General features: G+C 37.1%; 1 protein-coding gene across 2 annotated transcripts in view; it reads left to right on the top strand.

Moving 5' to 3' along the window:
• Positions 1 to 18,021, top strand: part of LOC139711942 (NAD(+) hydrolase SARM1-like) — a 72,896-nt gene extending 54,875 nt beyond the window's left edge. Inside the window, exons 6-10 of one of the 2 annotated variants that reach the window (XM_071623790.1) lie at positions 5,697 to 5,768; positions 13,582 to 13,726; positions 14,815 to 15,004; positions 15,566 to 15,687; positions 17,092 to 18,021. In XM_071623790.1, the coding sequence (XP_071479891.1) occupies positions 5,697 to 5,768; positions 13,582 to 13,726; positions 14,815 to 15,004; positions 15,566 to 15,687; positions 17,092 to 17,254 (692 nt within the window). In that variant the 3' untranslated portion in view covers positions 17,255 to 18,021. The remainder of the gene's footprint in view (positions 1 to 5,696; positions 5,769 to 13,581; positions 13,727 to 14,814; positions 15,005 to 15,565; positions 15,688 to 17,091) is intronic. The other variant, XM_071623791.1, reaches the window with a different exon arrangement.
• Positions 18,022 to 25,451: the final 7,430 nt, after the last annotated feature.

The following is a 25,451-nucleotide window of genomic DNA, read 5'->3' as shown; positions in this document are numbered from 1 at the left end:
TAAGTCTCTTTTCTCTCTCTCACTGGTCTCTTACCCACCTCACTTCAACACATCCACACAAAGGCTTTCATTATTTGTTTTATGGGTAATCAGTGAACATTCATATTCAAGAGAATGTTAGGAATTAAGGTTGCAGTTCAGGGCTCTTCACTGCTTTGATTGTGGAAAACAGGTAATGGTCTGGATCAAAGTTCAAGAAGTGTTTGACAACTTCATGGAATGCAAGACATGGATACGGTCCAAGTTTGTCACGTGTACCACCAGACATGGTGGTTGATGTCTACAACATACACTGTATATTTATATAATGGCAAATTGAATGGTACAGAGATTCTTTCAGAACATTACTGCATTCTAGGAAAGAAAAGAATAAGAAAACATTGAAGCAATTTTGCTTTGATCACTTTACTATTTTACTCATGAAATTCAAAAAGTCAAAAAGAATGCTGCTAAGAAAGTTACTCAATTTTTGAATTACATATGTCTGTATCACTTCAGCCTACTGACATTTTGAGAAGTTTACTAGAAAGTGTGCTTTGAAAAAAATAATGTGTGTAAGCAATGCATATCTCATCAGTTAGTTGAAGAGGTTATTGATATGTAACATAGACCTTCATGATCAACGTAGGACTGGATGATGTACCTTGAAAATACAGTTTATAAAAATAGTATCTTGAATCAAGGCTGGCTGTGTATGATGCCATGTCTTCAAGCAGTGGTGAAATTGATTTATGTTAAGCAGCTATTGTGACTCCTGCACATACATTGCATATTCATAAATCATTGCAGCATGCAAGTTCAATGAGGACACAATCAGTCTTCAACTGAGCATCATTTGTTTACAAAAGTGAGGATGATTTGGTTTCCTCCATGTGAGGAGTGTCAACTCTTTGAAATTTATGTGGAATGGAAGTGCAGTACAAGCTGTATACTGTGGTAAGCAGCTGTGTTGATTTATGTGTCACTGCTACAATCAAATTTAACAATGCCATGAAGGGTTAACATTTGTATGCAAAATCCTATCTTTACAATCAGCTTCATGCAAACAGATTGTTTTTCTTTTATCGTTTCATGATTTAGTTTTAAAAAAATTCTTTTCTCATCAGAGACTTTATAGTGTGCCATAACCATGTTAAAGTCAAGTCACAAGTTATTTAATGCCCTCTACAATATCATTACAAACAAAAGTATCAATTTCAATTACAAATTGATATGCATTGATAAGTAGTTGATAGTATGGGGGTTGACAAATCAGGAGAAGACCATTACAAAATCAATGCCAAATATTTGCCAGGGAGAGTGACAGCTACTTCCATGAATTTGGCTTTAAACTCACTATGTTAATGGCTGGCATAGGGTTGTATTTGTACCTATTGACTAATTCATGCAGTTAACCATAGAACAAAAGAAGCCCTTTGTTAGCTCCAAGGGAAGCCAGAGTCAGGTATAGCGTGTCTAGAAAGATTCAGTTTGTCATCAAACCCAGGCAGAAGCAGGTGTCACACAGTAGCAGGCCTACTGTCATGATTTTTATCATCAGCCACAAGATGATTTAGGCAGATATTCTGACAGAGTGTGAATGAAGGACGTCCATATATAACTGGTGGGTACCACCAGACTTACTTGGCTCCTTGTGGAAGGCAAGCATTGCATCATTAGGCTCCTACCCAGGAGTTTCAAGGGGTGAGGTAAACTCCTTTAATACAGACAAGGATGTTATCTCTGTGGCTGTGGCATTTATTAAGGTGACAAAGGAAGGGAGGATATCACACACAAAGGAAGGAAGATGGCATAGAGTTGACAAGTTGTGAGGCTTCTGTCAGAGGTCAGCTTGACTAGTCCTGTCGCAAATATTGCCTTGTTCAGCAGATTAAGCATATAGATGAAATCAAAGTCACCACATAATAGGATGATAATTCAGGCAATGACATCACCTATATAATCAAACAGACCAATAAAAAACATTTTCCCCCATTTTAATGGAAATGCCTTTCCTAACTAGGCAAAGCTAGTGTAAACAGCTTAGCATTAACTTTTAAATGACAATTGCCATTATATGCAAAGATATCTTTCAGTCTGATAGGATGAGAAACAGCGCACTCTAGTAGTTTGAAGCGGCCTGTGTTTCGAAGTGTTGTATCACTGCACTTGTGAAAGTGAAAATACATTTTTCCCAGTAATGATGGCTGACACTTTTAGGTCAAGATAAGTTTTCTTGATCATGGCTCATGACAAAGTGTGTTCAAAGGAAATACAGATCTCATTAAACACAAACCCACTTAAAATTCTGTCAGAGGGTATGATTACCCAGTGGTAAGCAAAATATACTGATTTCATCAAGTGCCTTCTACGTGTGTATTTACAGTTGATTTATAAATGTTAATTGTTGCAAGATATAGCCTCCTTGTTTGCTTATTGTTTAACTTTTTACAAATTAAATTTGTTGATAGTGTGTTACACAAAATCAATGTCTTATAGCATTTCTCTTATGTTAGTAAAACAAGTACTGGTAGTACTTTAGGGAGAATATTGCAGCTAGGGTCTTTTATTAATCTCAATCCTTGCTACCAGTGTTAAACTCTTAGATATATTTAAAGTGAAAACATAGTTCTGGTATTAAAGGGTTTGAGAACCCGTCTTGAACCATATTTACTTGCAATATAATATATATCGAAAGAGTCTACGAGGAAACTTACCTGGCTGATGCGATTTGTCGGGATTATGAGTTGTTTTGGAGTATTTTGAGATCAAAAACAGAAGTCGGTGTACTGACTTTTATTTCAGAAGGATCCAGGCTAACTTGGTCTCAGGGCCCCATTCCAGACAATTTACACGTAGTTCATGACACTGACAATGACAATTTCCCCCCCCCACATCTTATACATACGCACACGTTCATTTTGTATGCACGCCAAAGAGGTTCTTTGATGCCCACATTGTATCAGCTGGGCCCATAACTGCCACCAGCCAGAACGCAAAGCGCTCCCATAGTACAACACTCTACAATCCAGAGGGACAACTCGACCCCACCGTCAAAGTGAGGTTGAGTTGTCCCCAAGTCCGAGTTAGCCTGACCCCGTTCTGAGATGTGACTTTTTGGTTAATATTTTGCACTTTCAACATTATTGTGCTGTGCCCTTTTTTTGACATTTCCTAATGGATCTGTTTCAATATTCCTTTTTTCATTATCATTCAATAATGTGCCATTTTCCAGAGCTCAGAAATGCAGATGGCTGTGTCGCACAGCTGTTAGTTTAGCTGCTGTTTCCCCATCACCACAGCAGCCAAATGAATTGATAAACTCTGTTGTACAGCATGTTTTAGGCATACTGCCATGGTTTTGCTGCTTTTTGTTTTTGATGGCACATGGATGATCATTCTGTGGTGTTGAATTTCCGTTACCATGGTATTTGAGTAGAATTTCTGGACATGGGATGTAGTCTTGCTCTATTAGTGGTTGGCGAGTCCTTATCATACCGGTACTCCTGTTTAATTGTAGCTTAAAGTGTCAGCTTTATTGTCCTGCACCATGACAGTATCTTCCAGGTAGGCTGTCAGCCAAGCAAACTGTCACCATACATCATGCCAAGGGAATTGAAATTACTTGTCGTAGAACAAGATATGGGGGGTTTGAGTTACTAAAGCTATGAACATTAGAGAGGTTTTACTTGTATATCTGAAATCATATCGTCCACTAAAAATAGTGATAGGTCATGGCTATATTCCAATTTAGATTGCATTCCCCTAGTTTTATCCTGCCTTTAGTGAATATGTAGGAAAATAGCCTTTTTTTTTCAGAACTGTGTTTGATAAATGCTGTCTGTTCAGGATTGTTGATTTCTTCTGTGATCATATTCAGGTTTTTATAGCGCAAAGGAACCGTGGAAAAGTGTTGGCTATTTCTTCCCAGCCACCAGTGTGGATCCTAAAGATAATCAGTGTGTGTAGGGAAGCAATACTTTATCACAGGTGTTAAATATGTTTCTGTGGTCATTTTAAGCCATCACATACTTTTCATCTTCAGTGTATTTTCTTTTGTGATGAGCAAGTTACCCCATTGTGATGAATACGTAAGAAGTAAATCTGGCTTCAGGGTCTAAGTTTCAGAGAATTCCACTGCAAGAGAAAATTCTTGTGGAACCAAGATGGTGACCCATTTTAGTTGTAATTCGTGTTCATGCATGTATAAACTGAACTGATGTAGGTATCTTTTTGAGAGAGAGTTGTGTATCTTTTTTTTTGTAGAACATCACATGCTATTAATGTCATATGCATAAACATACTATGTATTCTTCTTACCCTACCCCCATTCTTGCACAACATGTATAATGCACCAATGCACCAACCATACGTATATTACATACAGTATGTGGTTTAAGTGACATTTCAGTGCAGCTCTCTCAAGCTGGAGTCCCTTTGCAGAGTTGTGTCATTCTCATCTAATGATGGCATAAAGTCATAGTGAAGTCAACACTTAAAGGCAATATTGACAGCTCCTTCATGTCGTTTTATGAAACATTCTGATCTTTCTATGACTAAGCCTAACAGCACATTAGGTATACTTTCTCTTTTAAGAATATTTACGACATCCTTTGCTCAATGCTAAAGCTACACAAAATGTCACATATTTCATTATCATGAAAACCACTTTTGATTTTGTTATCACAAATCACATTGTCATTTTTATAATTGTAGTAGAAAAAATTAAGGTCTCCCGGACAAAATCAAGAGCCGGATGATGTTAATGCCAAATATTCTTTCTAAATTAGAATGCAGTGAAATGCATATAATCTTGTGTTTCTGTGGTGAGTGATGTAACTGCTTTGATGAGAATAGGAATTAAAGATATGTCCAATTAAGGTTGTCAGTAAAATGCTACAGTTTGAAATATGAGATGTGCATACAAAACATTTTAAGATAACTTCACTGAGATCTAGATTTTTATAAGGCATACATGTCCAATAGTGGGTTGTTTAGTTAAATGCTACAGTTTGAAATAAGAAATATGCATGCAAAATGTTTTTTAGGTAAACACTTTACTATCTAGATTTTTATAAGTGACTCAGCCTGAAATTTTTTGTCATACAGCGTCGTCATTGATGATTATTTTGGTCCATGGTTTAGAAATGACAGAAACATCTTGCTTCTCCAAAAGCATCCATGTTGACTCATGTGTGAGCTTTCAGTTGAAAAAACAAACAACTATTGACACAAACAATATTCAAGTAAAGAATTCATTAAAGCACATGTGAGCTGAAGATTTGATAACCAAAGGCATGATATCTTAGACACACTTAGAAATGTTTCAGAGATAATGGATTACATAGATAATTTCAGAATATTGTAGAGTTTTGATGAGAAGGTTATATTTTGAGGGAAGAACTTGTTGCACAAGCATTTATGCTAATCAGTGTACCTTCCAAGTGTAATCTTGTGCTTATTTTGTTGTGTGTATCAAGGTGATCTTGCTATATCCCTGTATTGTATAACAATTCTTTGAAAGTCTCACCTTCACAGCATGATGCAAGAACCCATTAAGATGCAGTCTGTCATTTTGTTTATATCTCCTTTATGTTGCTCTTTTTATATTCATTGTATTACTATAATTTCACTCCCCTTGTTTTTGTTTGATTTCATATTATTTTTGTGTGTGTCTTTGTTTGTGGCACACTCGTCTTTTGTTATCTTCCTTCCAGCTTTCAATCCATATTCCGATCCTGTTCCTCCTTTTGCTCCTCGTAAGATGTCCATGAAAAAAACATTCCAAGGTAAGCATGCGTGACTATGAACACTTGGCACCTACACTGGAATCAGAGTGATCCTTGTGTGTTCTGCAAATGGCATATTTAGTTCTCTGCGTGATTGCTTTGTTCTTTTATGCCTCTTCCCTAAAGGTTGCCTGTGGCATTATGTGTTTGGGGTAACCATCTAGTCATTCATATGCCCCAGATATCGTCAGCACAATCTACGAAAAAAAAAAAAAAAAAAAAAAAAACCAGCATGTTGAGCTTTTAGTTGACAGTTAAAGCTTTTATCAAAAATTCTTCAATATTACAATTTTCAGATGCAGTGATATGGGCTGAAGTCAAAGGTCAATGAACGGGAAAAGATTCCGCCATTTTCAGGTCATGACTTCAGCTTGGAAGGTCTAGTAGTTTTGTAAGTAGTTATTATGGATAGATAAAATTTGGAAATATGTTGTGTGTAAAGACACTACAGTGGGGCATCATAAATGTAAGCAGGTAGAGGTAGCCCCTCTGCCTACTCCAGTCTGATTGCTTTTGGTTGTTTGTTTCCAGTCCGTGTCGTGTTTTGGTCTTTTTTTTGGGGGGGGGGGGGAGGGGGTAGGTTGGTAAATGTAAGTAATTCCTGTTAGGAAAGAAATGATTATGCATCTAGCTGTAGATTTCAAAACCAATGGCAATGTTTATCTAAAGCTTGAATGTGAATGGTAACATCTATACTGTAGCATATTACCAGTGTAATCTGTAGGTCCAATTCATGTTTACATACTGATGGTCAACAGGACTTATGACGTTTAGTCTATTTATAACTTTGCAATCAAATGATTTGTTGTTTTGGACTCGTGTGTTCAACTTGTGGGCTAAACTCTTTGAAAGTGTCCAAGGCACATCATGGAAGACCTGCAATTGACATACTGTAGAGTATGTTTGTGGGTTGTACAGGCAACTCGGGTTGTAACATAGTCCTCAGGACTGGCAGTTTTCTTTTGTTATATCGAAATTTGGTTGTGGCCAAACAATGAAGTTTACAAACATATATAGATGATAATTTTGGGGCCTGACTTTTTACTTTGTTGTAGCATTTTCATTATCACCGTGTTCATTATAATGGAAGTGCACTGTATCAAGTTTACGTTTTACTGCACTATTTTCTTTGTTGGCAGCATAGCAGCAGCTGTAGTCCTGAAAAATCACTGCTCTTTTGTTTAATTCCATTGCTACTGAATATACACACACACAAACACCTGCACAGCACAAATCAATATATTTTAACATCTAATATGTTTCGAGATGTCAGTCACTTCTTTTAAAGAATTGTTTAGTGAGATTGACCAGTCTTTGATGTCAGTAGTGACATTTATTTTATATTTTTTTACAATCACACTTATGTATATTGAAGATAAGATTGCTTAATAGGATAATGTCTTCATGTATACTATACTGTAAAACGAGGAATTTTCGCGCGCATTTTAATTTCGCGAATTTCGCGAGCGCCAAATTCGCGAAATTAAAATGCACGTGAAAGCTTTTGTCTACACTGCATGCATTGAATGCCAGTTTAGCAATTCGCGAAAATTTCATGCCACGAAAAAGGCTGTTGGCTCCAATTCGCGAAAATTTCATGCCACGAATATATCATGTTTTACAGTAGTCAGGCCTTGATAACATTAATGACTTAAGGACAGTCATGTTAGATAGAGAGGTTTGGAGGCTCAACTTTGTTTATGGAACCCGAGTTGGCATCGGCTGAAGCTAATACATGCCCTCGAAATAGTAGTAGTAGTAGTAGTAGTAGTATACTATAGTCTGTTGTAATGCTTTGCATTTTACCCTGAAATAACACATTATACAGTCTGATACTTTATAGACTCCTTTGTGAAATATTAAACTTTTGACAAGGTTTTTGTTTGTTTGTTTTTTTTAAACACAGCATAGATTAAAGTAAAAGGTATGATGTATTTCATTCTAATCCCATTGGCAGAATAAACTGATCATCTGTAATGAAGGCTTTTTGCTCAAAGTGAATGCTTTGTTAGTGTGCTGTGGAATAGAGCACACAAACTATACAAAATGTGAATTGCAGGTGATCATGAGATAAGGCTATACTGTTCTACTGTTCCAAACTTCTGCATATCAACCTCACACAAGGGTACAACTGTATATGTGCATTATATTTCTTTCTTTTTCATAATTGTGTTCTTATTTTTTTTAAAAAGAAGAAAGTGACTGCTATTCACAAAATTGACAACTCCCTAAAATGTTGTCTCCCATAACACAAGTGTGTTGTGTATTGTTTCCATTGCGGGAAATTGCTTACCTTTTTCTTGAAAAGTGATAATACTTCTCATGCCTCAATAGCAAATTTAACCACACATGAAATTGTTGTACAAGTCCCATTACACTGAATATATTGCTTATGATTGTATTGCATGTTCTGTATTTAATGGAACATTTATAACATAAGTATTTGCATGTTATTGCCATCGTAACACATTTATGAAAATATTTGCAAACCATATAGATGAATATATAGATAACATACTCCTATGTGGACTATTTGGAATATCTGTGTATTCACAGAATCTGTCATTGCCTATTTCATCATCTTTGTCCAAATATTGACCATATCAAACAAGACCATGGTTAAGATATTGCCTCTGTAAATGTGACTGCTTGCGATGTGTCCTTTTATGTGATTTTAGGATTTGAGGAAAAAAAGCATCTTGAGTAGAAACTACCATACTGACACAAGCACCGAAACTGCCCACTTGGGAAAAAAAGAAAGAAAGAAAGCTTGCTGCAAAATAGTGTGTAGAGTTGTACACAGACCGAGTGCGAGCAATGATCTCAATGCCATGGTATACTCCCAGCTTCCTGAATTTACAGATGCAGGCAGCTAGATGCTAGCTATCGATCACCTGCTCTGTGTGTAAGTGTGTATGTGTAATAACAGTACTTGAATGGGAGTCGCATAGACATTACACCATGGACGTATAATACATGACATGCTGTCTCATGTAGGGTATCATGAAAGCACTGCACTATGTTCTCTTACTAGTAACTTGTTTGTTCTACTTTTTTGTCATCACATTTAGTGTAGTGATATCTTCTCCAAAAGCACCCTTTACATTGTGTAAATATAAAGATACTAAGATACGAAGGAGGGAAGTTAAATAGTGGTATCAAACTCTTGTTGTTACATTATTGTTTCACGTGCTGTTTGTACCAATTTTCCTGCTGCTTACAGATGAGAAATAGCATTTTATGTGACCACATTTTAACACTGCTGATACAATGTCCTGTCAGGATACATGACACAAGGTTCATTAATGCTAGCATTGTTACGTCACATTCTCGAGTAGTTTACCAACCACCAGAACAAATTTGAGACCTAATTATTTTTTTTTTCAAAGTAACAGTTGAAAATGTGTGGTCAGAATCAATGACTCTTCATAAAACTGAACGTCTGACATATAAATATAAGTGATTAAGGAGAAACTGGACTGTAAAACAACCCGGAAGTATCCACAGGAGAATTTAGACCTTGAAGATGTGGGATTCTGTTCCATGTGTCTTCTGCTGTCATTTTCTATACATGAAATGTGTTCGGCATCATATTTCTCATATTTCTCATATTTGAATTGTCTAGAAGTGTACTTTTTATTATGAAGACACACATGGTAATGTATGCCTGCCATACATCATCTCAAGTGTTTGGTATGATTGATTGTAAATCAGCATGGAGGGACTCTACCAGGCTTAGATTTAGCAAGCTGATATTGAAGAGATTGTAGAAGAGCTGTCCTTTCGAACAAAATGGAAAAACTTCACCTGATCTCTTGTTCTGTTATTGTTAATTTTATTCAATATCTCAAAGATGATTAACATATTGTGTAAAGAAGTATTACCGTAAAGTTCTGTGTATAAGACGCACTATTTTTTCGTCGGAAAACATTGAAAATTGGGGGTGCGTCGTATACACGGGTACAGTCGAATCACGGAAAAAAATCTGTCATGTACACCCAATAGGGGCCATGTATGCCCATCGACGTTTGGAAGGTAAGCAATCACTAAAACTTGCGGATAAATGAGCGATCTTTCAATCTGGCCATAGACAACAGCTGTAACAGCACTGCTGTATGCTACCGATGTAGCATACAGCTACATGTCTACCAAGCTACCAACAGCCAACCTAGTAGCTGGAATATGGAATACGCGATGTACAGGTATCATTACTAAATTACCGATTCCGTAAAACTTATCAATGTACTAGTATCAATATGGCCATAGACAAAAGCTGTAAAATACGGAGTAGGATCGACACTATGTCACCGTAAATATGAACGATGTGTGAAGCATGCATGCATATCCGTGTCATTCGTTTGCTCTTCATTTCACGAGGCCAGCTAGGATAGCATAGCTACACTGTAGCTAGCTAGCTAGCATTTTGCAAAGGCAGCAGCTGCAGAGAGGCTCTTGCAATGGACTCGCGTGCACACAGCGATCGGATCGGAGCGCGCTTGCCCATTGCGCGCTGTGTGTGCAAGTCCATTGCTCTCTGTGTGCGTGTGCTGAAATTATAGCGAGCTGCCTTTTGCAAAAGGCTGGCACTGTGCATACAAGCATGGTACAAGAGACACACATGTTACTGGTAATCCCTCCGGGCGAAACAACAGTGAGTGTAATTACCGTACGCACCCCGTACGTCTCACCGTATGATCCCTCTGCTACACATTTTGATGTTTTTCTTATTTTTCGTAATGAACCTTCCAGTCTGACATGCGTCAATATGCGAGACACCCTCTGATGCTATGTATGACAGCAAAGATTGTACTGTACACTCATGAGTACGATATGCATGACACATGTAACACGATTGAAAGGCGAAACAATAGCAAGTGAGTACCAAGACAAGTCTCGCATTTTGCGTCTTCCATATTTTGCCGATGTCCAATGAATACCGTTAAAAGAAAGTATAAAAGGAAACGAAAAATAGGGCAAATACATACTGCATTCTAGGGAAATTTTGAGCTGAAATGATATGTATGACACACGCAATATTTGCGTGGAAATTTTCGTTTTTTTTTTTTTTTTTTAAATTTTAGGTCCGAAAGTAGGGGTGCGTCTTATACACGGTTGCATCTTATACACGGAACTTTACGGTACATTGCACTGTATTGAAACTTTTGTCTGTCATAAAATAATGGCTCAATCTATTTCTGGCTTAGATTGATGAATGAATTTTCTTTTCAAAACAGTTGAAACTGCTCTTTTCCCTTGCTATCAATTCCAATATTGATCTGTATACTTTCCATAGGTCAACTATGATTTAGAACTCAGATCTGAGGCAGCATCAATTAAATGTGTGATTAATGTAAATTCACAGATAAAAACATGTTTTTTTTTTAGCTCACCTTAACAGAACGACATAGGTGAGCTATTGCGATCATTTACCATCCAATATGTGTTATCCAACCTCTGTTGTATGCAGACTTTTTTTACATTTTCATCTTGTTTTGAAAACTGGTGAGAGGATAATAGTCAAACTTGGCAGGAATCATCAGAGGTGGGAGGAGATCAAAGTTTATTCATATAGTGATGGTGCCCCCAAAGGGACGTCTATGGCAGATTCCAAGTGCCCCAAATCAGCAAATTTTTGTGATTTTTTTTTTGCATTTTTCTCGTACGGAAAACTGGTGGCTGGATTTTGACCAAACTTGGCAGTAATCATCAATCGAAGGATAGGATCATAGATTGTACATATGATAGTGGTGTCCCACAGAGCCTACACTGTACATATCCCAATTAGCTAATTTCATACTGGTAATTTAAAAAACAAAATCATCTTCTTCAAAACTGGTTTCTGGACTTTGACCAAACTTGGCAGGATTCATCTATTAGAAAAGGGGATCATAGTTTGCACAAATGGTGGTGGTCCCGCTGTATGGGTCCCTGGTGCAGTGCAGGGTCTAAATGTACCCAAATTAAAAGAATGTTATCCAGGGTGTCTGCAGCTATCCCAGAGTCATAAGATTTTTAAAACTAGAAAAGCACTTGTAGAGGGCAGACCTCTGCCAAGTAGCTCATTCCCACCCATTATACATGCATGCTTAAAATCGCCCAATTTCCCAATAAATAGAAGCCTTTTGTTTATGTCATCAGCTTCCAGTTACGCGATACCTCGCCTGAGCAGGGCATGTACTTCAGAGTGCGTATGCAAATCTCAAATACGTGCAGCTTGAATCCCCAAGTTCATTGACCCTATTATCTGCGAAAAGATAAAAAAAATCCTTCAAAAATCCATAAAAATTCCACGGATCACTACCAAAATTGAATCATGTGTTTTTTGTGTCATTATCAACTTTTCCTGCAAGTTTCATTCAAATCCGTTCACAACTTTTTGAGATATTTTGCAAACAGACAAACCAACGCTAGTGATCACATAACCTCCTCCTTCCTTGGCGGAGGTAGTAATTTGTTTCAGATGAAGGGCAGTGCATATGTGAGCATTAGACCAGCAGGCCTTTTGTTTATATCTGAAAAAACGAGTCTGCAGCAATTTCATTGTTAATGCCCCAGTCACATAGACATCCCGGATCACCCCGGACCACCCCGGATCTGATCCGGGGTGATCTGGGGAGAGATCCGTGTTGACGCCTTGGACATCCTTGGACATCCGTGTATGTCCGTGTAGATCAGGGGACATCCGGGAGGCCAACATGGCAACTTTTGGAGGTCAAAAACATCCGGTGTCTTCCGGGGATTGCTGTGTTGGCAGAGCAATCCGGGGTGGTCCGTGTGGCTGCCGTGTTGATACCGTGTGTACAGTCATACCAACGCTCGTCGACACTCCATCGAGGTCGAAACTATCCCGGATCTCCCCGGATCTCCTCGGATCACCGTGTAGATCCTTGAGCATCCAAGTTTATATGTGACTGGGGCCTTAACCCAGATATCAAGAGCTCATATTTGCTATACAGGATTGGTGCATAGGTGTGTGTGTGTGTTGGGGAGGATATATTATCAGTTGCATTTTAAGCTGCCTTTTTGCATCACTTATATCTGTGCAGAATAGCATTGTAGCATGTAAAAAAATTTTCCCGTTATTTCTCCCTTGCATTTTCATTTATCTTGCGGAATAATGAAAAGATTTAATAACAATTGATTGAATGATGATATACATAGATAATGAAAAAAAACAAGGCCTCTGCAGTAAAATTTATGGCGACCCATCAAATATTTTGTTTTGGTAATATCTCATCAGCTGCAGACATGATAAAGCTCATGAAAGACTTGGAAAGTATAGAAACCTAGAAAAAGCTTGTCCACATGTGATGGCAAAATTTCATTTTAATATACAGAGGAAGAAAAGTTATCAATCTTAACTTGGAATATGTACAAAAATCATCAGAATACCATGATCTTATCAACATGTATTTAATCTGTAATTGAAACTTTTGATTTGCACTTTTTCTAGTAGTAACTGGAAAAAAAAGAGAGCATATTTATGCATGCGTGCATGACCTTACAAACTTGGAGTATCAAGAAAGTGTTGGTTTGTGACAAATTTCAGACTAAGGTGAGAAGTGTGAAGCTGTTTCAAAATATATGATTATTTTCCAACACTCTGTACATGTGCACCTGCAACAAGAAGCCCCACAATAAACGTGAATAGGGGTCAAGGTCTTGATCTTGACTATATGAATACAGCATACCATTCACAGTATACAGAGAAAAATCTCCAAATTTCTGGGCATAAAGAAATACTGTTTCTGTGAGGAAAAGAGACTGAATTGACCTGTAGCTCACACAAAGGGTTGTTGTTTTGCTTTTACAGGTTTGGAGTCGTACCCACAGGTGTTTGACAGTCCCCAGAATGAGACGAAGCAGCTAACAGACCAGGGTGACACTCAAAAACAGCCCAGGAAGAGTCTTGATGTCTTCATCAGCTACCGAAGGTCCACAGGCTCCCTGCTTGCCAGGTGGGTAACAGGTCACATCCAAAGGCTACTGTATGCTGCAAATATGCAGCAAAAGTAGCAATAGGATGACAATGTGCTATATGGAGAGTTTATACTTTAATTATGACAATGTCAGGGATAGCAACATCGAGAGACACAAATTGTATGGTTGGTTGTTTGTTTATGGTTTGCCATTTATGACAATTTTTTATTCAATGAAACCTGTTTGGGATCTTGGAAAACAAATGATGCTCATATTTTCTCTGTAACAAAAAACAAACAAACAACCACACAAACAAAAACCACACAAAGCAATTGGAATTGAGAAAAACATTTGTGTAAATGTATGTTTTTCCTAACTCAACAGAGTCATGATTGTGCAAATTGGACCCTGTTGTGTTAATACCCATGTCTTTAATAGAAGAATAGACCTCTGTACAGATTCTTGGAAACTGCCACATATATAATATAAATTGTTGTGCAAAGTTTCTTCTAGTGATTCAGAGTGGGGCCCTTGTTTGAAATTTTATCCACAAATATTTTTGTGGTTTACCATTACTCAAGACATCTAATAATAAGATTTTTTAAAAGAGTAACTGACGCATTCAGACATTTCTGTGAGTTGACAGTATTTCAAAATGCGTTATCAACCTATCGTCAGAGTAGAGTCATTTTTATAATTCATCAAGTCGTGTATTATGGAGACTACTGTATTTTTGTGCATGACAAATTGTCTTTGTTCTTTCTTTTCCCCTTGTCATACATGCTTATATCTTTGGAGAGTTATGGTAGCAACAAGAGCATTGGTATCTTTATAGGGACAGATGTTTCAAAAGAAGACTCTTGCGAGGCCTATTTCATCATACACCTGACAAAAGTAAACTTCTCATAATTGTAGTCAATAATGGAGCAGCCTGACTAAAGTTGATCAGCTGTTCAAATTAGTTGTGAATAGCTAGTTGCTGCCACAGTGATTTCAATTTGTGTATTAAACTGACAGCGACTGTAACTTCCAATCAAACTACATATAGGAAACAAGTGCACAGAGTTTGTACAGGATGTTTTGACATGCCCTCCATCTCATCCTCCATCTGTTTTCCCTGCAACAGTCTCCTCAAGGTCCATCTCCAGCTGCGTGGCTTTACCGTCTTCATCGATGTGGAAAAGCTTGAGGCTGGCAAGTTTGACAACAACCTGCTAAACAGTGTGCGCAGCGCCAAGAGCTTTGTACTGGTGCTGTCTGCCGGCTCACTGGACCGCTGCATGGGAGACAAAGAACACAAGGACTGGGTCCACAGGGTGAGCAGGACTGCATAGGATCTTGTCTTACGGAAGTAGTTTGGCTGACACTCCTGGCTGACATTGTTGAGTAGTTTGCCTCTTGAGGAAAGCTCAAGAAATGCTAGGTGAATTCAGATAGATATAGGAAGCATATGTTTTGCTGACTTGAATGCCAATTAGTTAACAAACATGATGTCCTTTTAATATGACATAGAGTTCCCCAACCTTCCCCATTCCTGCGGTATGCCAAAGGTATTTCAGATCAGTTCTTTTCATGCCATATCAAAAAAAAAATGATGATAGCTTTGATTGTTGAGCAGAGGCCGTCACATGTATTAGAAAGACCAACGACGAAAGGTTATTCTTACAAAAGGGAAATGGAAAAATGGACCAGCCAGTGTTGATTTACATCTGTTTTGTTGGATATCAGTTACACTGTAAATCAACAACTTGTAGGAAATAAGTCAAAGCCATGTTACCAAAACACTGCAGATCAAAAGTAAATAATTCAGTACCATTAGAGTCACATATATTTATCACAAAGACAAATGCAGAGAATGTATTGATCATTTCTTTCAGGAAATTGTGACTGCTCTTGAGTGCAAGTGCAATATTGTGCCCGTCATTGACAACTTCAAGTGGCCAAAGTCAGATGACCTTCCAGAAGACATGAAGGGAATTTGCTTCTTCAATGGCATCAAGTAAGAGGCAGCTCCTAAGATACAAGTTGTACGGAGGAGACTCTGTGCCTTTTTTCTGCATTGTCCAGAGAAAGAAATAAAACTATGCAGTCATATCGTCACTCACACATTCATTTCATCATATAGATGATGACTGGCTTGGGAGGGAAAATACAGAATGTTTTACCGGAAGGTTTTAAAATCCTTTTGAGGGACTTGTGTCATCCTTACAGCACGTCTTTCAAACTGTGAGGTCAGGACATTCCATGTATTCCCAACACAAAAGCTATAATTGAAAAAGTTACATGGGTTAGCAAATTACTATAAGAACACATACCCTCAACTTGGTCACACAAACTGTACTGAAGTAGATATTGTTTGGGGCATTCAAAAGACTTTCAGATAAATTCTGTAGTTAAAGGATTCTTCATCTTTTGCTAAGCCTCATTTGCCATTTGACTACACTTACAGATTCCTCCATGTGAGAACATAACAGTATCTATGCAAGGCATTTTAGCAGTGCAGTAAAGATGTGTATTTTTGTCTGCTTGATATGCATGTGCAATGTCAGAGCATATTCAATGCAACACATACATGCAAGCTGCTGTATTAATTTACCACAGGCTACAGTAGTAAAGTTGCCATGCTATAATAAATCATATGTTGTCTTGTCTACAGTTGAGCAGATGCACATACGCCTGCTAAGTGTGTGAATTCTACAAGAGTACAAACTCTTGCTAAAAGTCTAAGTCACAACTTAATGCAGACAGCAGATTCTACCTCAAATTGAAGTAACTGATTTCTACAGCTGTCTATTTGAAATTGCACTCATTAGGACAAATATTACTCTCATCATCGAATCATGCAACTCACGCAAAATTCTGAGGTTTTGCAGTTTTTGCCATCCAATATGATAGAAATATTCAGCCTGCAGATGAACATAACAAACTTACACTACACATGATTGTGCTTATGCAATCACAGATTTTTATTTTACTAACCAGTATGACATAGTTAGGTGATCTGAGTATTCTCTCGGATCACCTTCTGTATCTTTTGATAAGATGTATGTTCAAAAAGCACTCCTTGGTTATCTATACGCACAGGCCTTTTTAGGCCTTGTTAGGTTTGGGGAGGGGGAATGTGTGCAGATTGACAAAAGTGTCTCTTTCCTGAAAATATAAAAATATTGTCATATTGTATGCAAGCAAATGAATTTTCTACAAGTGATATTGAAGTCACATACTTGTCACAGTTATTAACAAGTCCTGATGGGGATTTTACTTAACTTGTATTTCAGCAACCAATATGTGAGATTTTTTTTTTGCAATTTTGCCCAAATCTCCATTCGACAGTTACTTTGGATATTAGATTTCTCCAACAAATACAGTCTTCATTAATCCAGTTTGGTCTGTCATTCAATAGGTGGATACATGACTACCAGGATGCCTGCATTGATAAGCTGGAAAGGTTTCTGAAAGGAGAGGAGAACATGGACAGATACATTGACAACGAAATCATGGCCGTGCGACAGATGATGGCAGGTCATGGCCTTCGAACCAGCAGTGGAGGAAGCAGCGTGTCGTAGACATCTAGACCCATCCCTTGGCCTTTCCCGTCTGTGAGATAGTGATTGAATGCATGGATATATGTCTCCTGTAGAGTTCTGCTCAACTTCAGTGGTTAGTAGTGAGGAGCCTCAAGTCATTGACCAAAAAGCAGAGTCCTAGCACTTCCAAACTGTGGAGTAGACACTAGTACAAGAATAAACAGCAGTCCAGCATTGTCCCCTGTGTGTGATGATTCAGTCTATCATCTCAACAGCTGTTTGGGGACCAGTTGGTCAGAACTGAATGCGTTTTCATCAGGTCTTGCTGCAGGAGCGTTGTAGAAGACTAGAAAATAGCTTCTGTGTTTATGTGCATTGCTTCTGTGGTGCAGTGATCAACAGTGTAGCATATTTTAGCCTGCTTGGCCCTAATACCCAGCACTTAAAGAAACATTGACACTGTGTGTCTGTGTCCATCTCCCTTGTAGTGGACAGTAGGAGATGGAGACCTTGATGAGGGCCAACAGGCAATCCCTTGAGACACAACCCCCTTTGGCAGTCATCATGAATCGTTGGAATGCAGTGATGATACAATGGTGTCCTTATATTTGTGACCTCCACAATTCTGGGAACTTTGGAGATCCTTGACTACAGACCAAATGATTTTCTCAATCCAGTGCTCAGACTGCTGCAGCCGTGCAGGTGCCGTCATCGTGTAGTGATCAGATGTCTGGTGACCCTGTCACCTGAGAACCTGCACTTTTTAGACTGAAGTACAAACAGAGCAGTGCTGTACAAGTGTTGGTGCAATGATGTCAAACTGTTGTGCCATAGCAGACCTTGTAGCATATCCTGTGTTCCCCTTTGTCAGAGGACATTCTATAACTTCTGGTTGTAGCACTGAATTGAATTGTATGATACCTTCTCGTAACTTGCAGTCCACCTTACTCTCAATCCAACATTGAAACCATCCACATGTATAGTATGTAAAGACTTCGTGCGTTTGCTTGAGATCATGAGGAGCATGCATACTGTATGTTTGCAGATTTCTTGTAGACACTTTGACATAAAAGTATCATCAATAGTGATATCTTTGTTAATCTGTGGTTATTATATATAGACCATAAGCAAACAGTTATTCAATGAACATGTAGATTTGTGAAATCATGTCAGAATTAATTAAACCAGGACTCCATTGAAACGGATTATCAGAAAATATTGAAGGAGATTGCAATGCACTTTGTCAAGAATGCTACTCAATATTTGCACATAGTATATTCCATTAAATGTGTGATTATGATAAATATGCACCAAAGCTTATATCATGTACCAATTGATGGAGGTTCTCTTGCGTGGCAAGGCAGACTATCCTGATAAACACACTTCAAGCTAAGGCATGACATGTATCGAAGTCTTGACGCTATGATGTGCTTGATTGATCTTTCAAATTTTCAAAATCAGCATATAAATTGTGTGCAATTTTGATATTTGTGTATAGAGAAAATCTACAAATCAAGAATTGGATATTTACATTCAACTAACACCTCCTCACCTAAACACAAATGTCTTTGTGGAGTGAATATCTATGTGTGTACATAAAGCAAGCAAAACTTGAGTAAAATGCAATTGACCTGTTTGTGAAGTCATTGGTGACATACATGTTGATTTTATCAGTACTGTTGGCATAAAATCACAGCTAGTTTTAACATCTGTGGATGTTTTTTATGTATCAGCTGTTAGCATAATAGGTCTTGTAGATTGCAGAATACTGACTTTGTGCTGGATTAATTTTCATATTTTATGTTTGTGCAACTGCAGAGGTGGCTACTGTCCTTAAAGTACATGTACTCTGTGGAATTGTGCTTACACCCAGGATGCAGAGCTATTATTGTCATGTTCCTATTCCACCAACAGTACTGGTAGCTCATCTTATTGTCATTTGATCTGCTATAAGGCATAAATCTTGTATTGAACCAATAGCATATTTTGCATGTGTGCCATTATCTGTGCCAAAGAAAAACAAAAACTATGTCTAATGACGTTGTTAGCAGCATGGCTACTGAAATGGTGATGGGGGAATGACAAAATGTATTGTATTGACCCTCGCCCCCCGGCAGTGCAATGATTGCTGTAAGCAAATTCTGTTCATGTCTACCTGTCAGCCTGTCTATTTCTCAAAGTTTAGTATAGTTTCTGTGTGATTTCCCTCTCAGTTGACATAAACATCAAATAATTACTACTTAATAGGTCACAGATAATCCCTGAGGCTATATTTTTGTGTTACAGGTACATGCCAGTGAATGAAAATCAACATTTTTTATTCTCATGATAAATTATCAATGAATTGTGCTGATGATGATTTCTAGCTGTATTATAATCCCTCTGTTGTAGAGGAATCATCAAAGTTAATATCACCATACTATTCATACCATGTATGGATGCATGATGGCCCAGAGTGAGAAGACAGTCAGAAAGATCTTCACATGCAGCATGCACCTGCTGATTAGAATGGAGGCAGCATTGCAAGTGATCATCTAGCAGTCATGTACAGAACTATGGCAGTGTAGTGTGATTGCTGTGCAATTAGCCTCCTCCATCATGTCAGCTCATGAATATTAGATACCGTGGAGTCCAGTGTGAGTGGTTGCCATGCTATGACTCAACGTCATCTGTCTCTTGGTCACAATCAATTGATCAAACTGTACTTATCATCGCTTGGTCACCCGTCGATAATTTGCTCTGTATAGGAGACTGTGTTACTGTCGTACTTTGCAAGATAGTGGAAGTCGTAGGAAGTCATATGATGCACAACCAACCAATCGGCTGTGAAAAAATGTTTTGTAGTATTTTATATTTTAGCTCAATTGCCTTTTCATTTCTAGGGATGAGTGTTACTGATAAAAGACAAATGATGTTATCAAGGAATGTAATGTAGTGCTTGCATACTGCAAGCCCTGTACAGAAAAATAGCACCCTATCATGTATATCGAGGATGTATTATTTTTATTTTCTTTTTATCATGGAATTTTTGTAAACGCAAATAAGTAAATCTAGAAAGCACTCGCACACCAGTGATAATCAGTTGCAATATCATAAGGAAAGCACCAAAGAAAATTTTTATTATGTATTCAGTAATTCATTTGACTTAAGTATTTTGTAGCTCCCATCATGTGAATGCTTCTACCTTGAGAAAGAAAAGAGAGGTATTATGATGTCATCAGAAGATCCCTGTCTTCTTTCTTAAAGTTAGAAACTGGCTGGCTTTGACTGATATGTGTTACACAAGTATCATCAGATGATACTTGTGTAACAAATGTCAATCAATGCCAGCCAAAGCAAGAAATTGTCTTGGACAGTATTTTGAAATCTATTTAAAGCAAAGTATATGAAATGGAAACCATTTTTTTCTCCTTTTCCCTCTAGTCTTGTTTTTTGCCAAACAGTTCATCACTATTTATTGTTTGTTTTGTTGTAGATACCATAAGGTAGTCGTAATTTGTCTGAATGGGTGTGTACGCATGCGGAGTATGTATATGTGATGTATGCATGTTTGTGCATGTATTGAGTATAAGGTCAAGAGTACACTGGCGTGATTTTATTTTATGTTTTCCATTGCACACTATAATGAGGTAATCATATGCAGATGTTCTGATTATGGCTTGATGTGGTCATTTTTTTGACCCAATTGACTTGTTTGGGAGTATTCAAAGGATATATCCTGGAAAAGAGTAGAACATTTGCATAAGGAGTGAAAAACATTCCTGGCAAAATGACTTTTATCAAGATTTCATGTGTTTATGGAGATGGTACCAAGTAATAGGGGAATGTCATGGATTATACTGTAAATTTTAATTAAGAATTTTAGAATATAATTGAAAGAAAGTTGTAATTCTGAGACACTGAAGTAGGAATGTTCAGTTTATCTGTTTGGAATAATTAACCTCCAGAAAGGACAAGTCTTAATGTGAATATTCATCAACATTTACTAAAAGTAAGTGGAAATGGAAATGGTTTCCACTATATACATGTGCATATTTCCACATGTCAAGTGATTGAATACAAGCAAGTTTAAGTGTGTAGATCATAAAGGATAGTGTCCGTACAACTATGGTTTAGCCTTAATCCAGGCACCCTGGGCATGCTGTTTCTCAGTGCATGATTTGTTTTGTTTTGTTTTGTTTTGTTTTTGTTATTTTTACCTACCTGTAGGTCACTTGCCATTGAAACCTTCACCATTTGAATTTTACTGTGTAATTATTCCTCTATGTAACTCTTAGAAGTTGTTAATGGTAATGCTGTAATGTGAAATTGAGCAAATTTACAAGTGTTCATCAGCTTTCAAAAAAAAAAGAAAAGAAATAAGAAAAAGCATAGTGTAAACAGGATTGTGCTCTGTTTATGTACATGTTCTATACACATCCCTAAGTGATAACTTTAATACAGGGAAACTACAACATAGCATATAGCAAACATACATGTAATTATTAGATGATAAAGGACTGAAATAATGTTTCCTTATTCTAATTTAATCTAAAGTGAATGAATTGTATATGTGTATATACATATATTAGACTTGAATATTGACTTCAAATCGTTAAGTCATTCTCTGAAGGGCAAAGCCAAAAGGAAAATCATAATCTGCAAGCCACTGATGCAATATAACATCAATCAATTACTGAAACAATGCTTTGTGTATTTGTTGGTATCCAGGCGGGTGATATGATTATGCAGAGGGTAAACTGAAAGAAAGGAAAGAATAGCATTAAAAAAGAAAGACCTCCTACAAATTTGATTGAATTCAGAGGATGGCATGCAGATTCATATACTGGTTTCTACTGTCTTTAGGTACTTGCAAAGAAAATGAAAACTATGCTACTAATATGAATGAATTCCTGCTGTGACAACATGGCAGTGCACATGTAGGAATAGAGAGCATATGACTTCACTCATAATCCATCACTTTGTAAATAGTGACTAAGTTATTTCCCACCTCAAAACAAGTGCTGCTTCATAGGTCCTTGTAGGGAGTCATTCTGTTGCTAGGCTATTTCATTTCCAATATCGACATAGGTAAGGTGCTTTGGAATAAGGTTAGTGTTCTTAAGCTCTTTTCAGGAACTATAGTGCTTCATGCTTGAGATATAAAACCAGTTCACATGTATATGAAATTATGATGTCAAGAATCATTGTGCAAAGCTTTTGATGGTCAAACACTACCATCTGCCTAACATTACCACCTGTCAATCCACCACCTAGGTATATGGGTATATTATCTTGGTCTTAGCTCTGTTTTTGTAAGAACTTTAGGGATCCATCAGCAAATCAGATGTCTTGAATATTCCTATACCATTTTTTTTAAGGTAATAGCACATTTCCAAACAGGAAGACAGTATATACTTGCCATGATGTTGATGTGATGTATGGAAATGTTTGCATGATGTACTAGTATGTTTGCTGGTTACCAATCAAGATTGACTGAAATCAGTGTTGTTAGTAGTGAGCGATATTAAAGTCTGTGGTTCCACAAAGAAAGTGCTACATTTTGCACCCAGTTGAAGACATGTTCAAATGTTGTCATGAGAAGAAAAATATCGTTTCAATAAAATGTGATCTCTATTGTGTGTAATTAATTCTTATTTGCAGTTCTAATGTGGATAATGTGGCAGGAGGTACCATGAAATGTCACAGTATTGTATAAGGCCTACAAGGAATACAAGTGTTGAGTGACTGATCATGTGCCAAACTTCACTAAAAAGGTAGAGAGATTAGGCAAGAGGCTCTGCATTTAGTGACTGCCAGAAACACAACTGCTGTAGTTTTGTTTTGTTTTGTTTTCTTTGGTTTTCAATTTGAGCCCGAGAGGTTTAATCAGTATAATTTAGTACATAAGCTGAATAATCATTATGGCAACTGCAAAGAATGATATGAATGCAGTGTTTAGAACAAGATACATAATATTAAGATAACTCAGTCTGGAGAAGATGGCATCTCCTATTAGACAAAATGAAAGAAATATGATACAATGCAGGTCATAAGGTGAAGTCAACAAATACAATAGAGAGCATGTATGGCAGCAGAACTTAAAGGACTGGAAGTCTGCTAGGTTAGGTAATGGTTCATGTGTAGGTGAAGTGACATGTGACAGTGTACAGAAAGTAGTGTATGCATATATTATTGCAGTAGTAAAACATTATACCAGCTGGTTCAAAAAAAAATATCCCTACACAAGTATGAGGTATGACTTACAATGTATCAACATAAGCATTAGAAAGTGAAGTATTAGGTTTTTTGCAACTATGTTGAAAGAACAGAGAATACATGAAATTTGTGCTGGATGGTTGATGAGGTAGATTAAAATCCCAATGTGTTATGCAATGTGATTAAGGCTCTTAACATACCCACTTCTACTGATGGAAATTGACTCTTAAAGCCACCAATAATGATATGGGTGTTTTAAATATTTTTGTAGATTAGACATGCCATTATTGCAGTTTGATCTGGTTGTTGTGTGATCCTTTTTTATGAACTTTATTTTCATACTTGATTGCATAATAACTTCTCCATGACTACTATGGAAGAATAGGGGAACTTTGCAATGTTATATTTTGGGATGGCTCCCTGGTCTGTGCATTGTTTTGAAAGTTTGTATGTTTGAACAGGTTTCCAAGCACCTATAGAATTGATATTGTAGCTGTTTTAAGTGTGCAGATCCATTTATTTGTAGATGTAAACCCTTGAAATTTGTATTTGTTTCCATCTGAAATTCCTGTTGTATTATATATTTATTGATTTGTTACCTGTAATTTGTACTTTCTGAGATATGTCCTTGGCAACGCATGATAGTTATTAGACTTTGTACTTGAACTTCAATGGATGGTGTTCTGTAACACAGTCTTAGTGTAGACTTGGACAGTTGTATTCAGTACTTCATTTATTTTTTTTCTTCAAAAGTTACTGTGGATATTTATGATAGAATGTTCAATGCTGCAATACTCCTTTTTTGTATAGTATCTTCAAAATCCTTTATTCAGAATATGTTTGATTTCAGTTGATGTTGCACGTTTCCTATTCAGAATAGTTTTGCAGATGATCACAGATGATTTTATAGCTATTTTAGAGTCATGCTGTCATGCCATTTTTTACTCTTGAAGTGTTTTGTGTGTAGTTAATGAATGTGTTTTCTGTGTTTTGAGTACTTAAACTGGTATAAATTTTTGCATTTAAGGTAGCATGTTCTTGATTGATTTGTGAATGTTAACATTTCCAGTAGATAAGGGTTTGATGCAGATGTATTTGCAAATATTGGATTGTACCAAATGGTTGGTAAAGATTCATGGATTATATTTGTGTCGACTTGTAGGAGTACCGTAAGGAACATAGATGCATAGTAAACAGTACATTGTAAGGTGAATCTACACTTGTATCAAGGTTTTAAAAGCTTTACTGCAATCAGATTAAATTGATGGTTATTCTAAGAATTTGTCCTTTCTGTATTATGTTGATAATTCTGCAAGGACATTTCTTGATAACTGCAGAGATATTCTATCCATTATCAGTTAATGCCAAATACCTCATGATTTGCAGATGATTACATAATTTCATGATAGACATACATGTATATGGTGTTTCAAGCCATCTTTTCACATGATCATTATTTACATATTCACTACTAATGTTGGGAATATCTTGCATTTCACCTCCTTTCTGGTTGTCCATGTAGAGAGGAGAAGGCATGTGACTTATCCCTGATATGAGCTTGCCGTAGGGCATTGAAAGTGTTCATGAGACTCTATTTCATGATTGATTCTTTCACCTGGATGCAGGTAATTGGTCCAACTATTTTATGTAGTAACAACCTCTTTTCTGTTTCTCTCTCTCCCTCTCCCCCTCTTTTTTTTCCTTCATCTGGAGCACCTTATGACTGGGATGTGTTAATTGTACCTTGTATTATCATATGATTAATACAATGTTTGAGATCATAATTGGTGACCTGTTTAGCAACGGTCATAGAATAGTAAGCTAGACTGGATGCACTGTGCCAGTAGGCAAACTAGTAAGGAATATTACAATCTGAAGTACCCAGTGAACATCTTTAATCAGTGCAGTGTTATTTCTTGTGTTAGATTGATTGCCATATATCTATGCTATGATTTGTGATTCTGCCATCATTTTGTCCACTAACAGAAAAATATTATTTGTACGAGAATCCAAGTACAAGAGAACATTTGATTATTGT

The sequence above is a fragment of the Diadema antillarum genome, unplaced genomic scaffold (genome assembly GCF_040938485.1).
Source record: "Diadema antillarum isolate AM-2024a unplaced genomic scaffold, OU_Dant_1.0 seq00001738_RagTag, whole genome shotgun sequence".
Classification (NCBI taxonomy): Eukaryota; Metazoa; Echinodermata; class Echinoidea; order Diadematoida; family Diadematidae; genus Diadema; species Diadema antillarum.
Note: the sequence above shows the minus strand (reverse complement) of the source record. Positions and strands in the feature narration are given on the sequence as shown.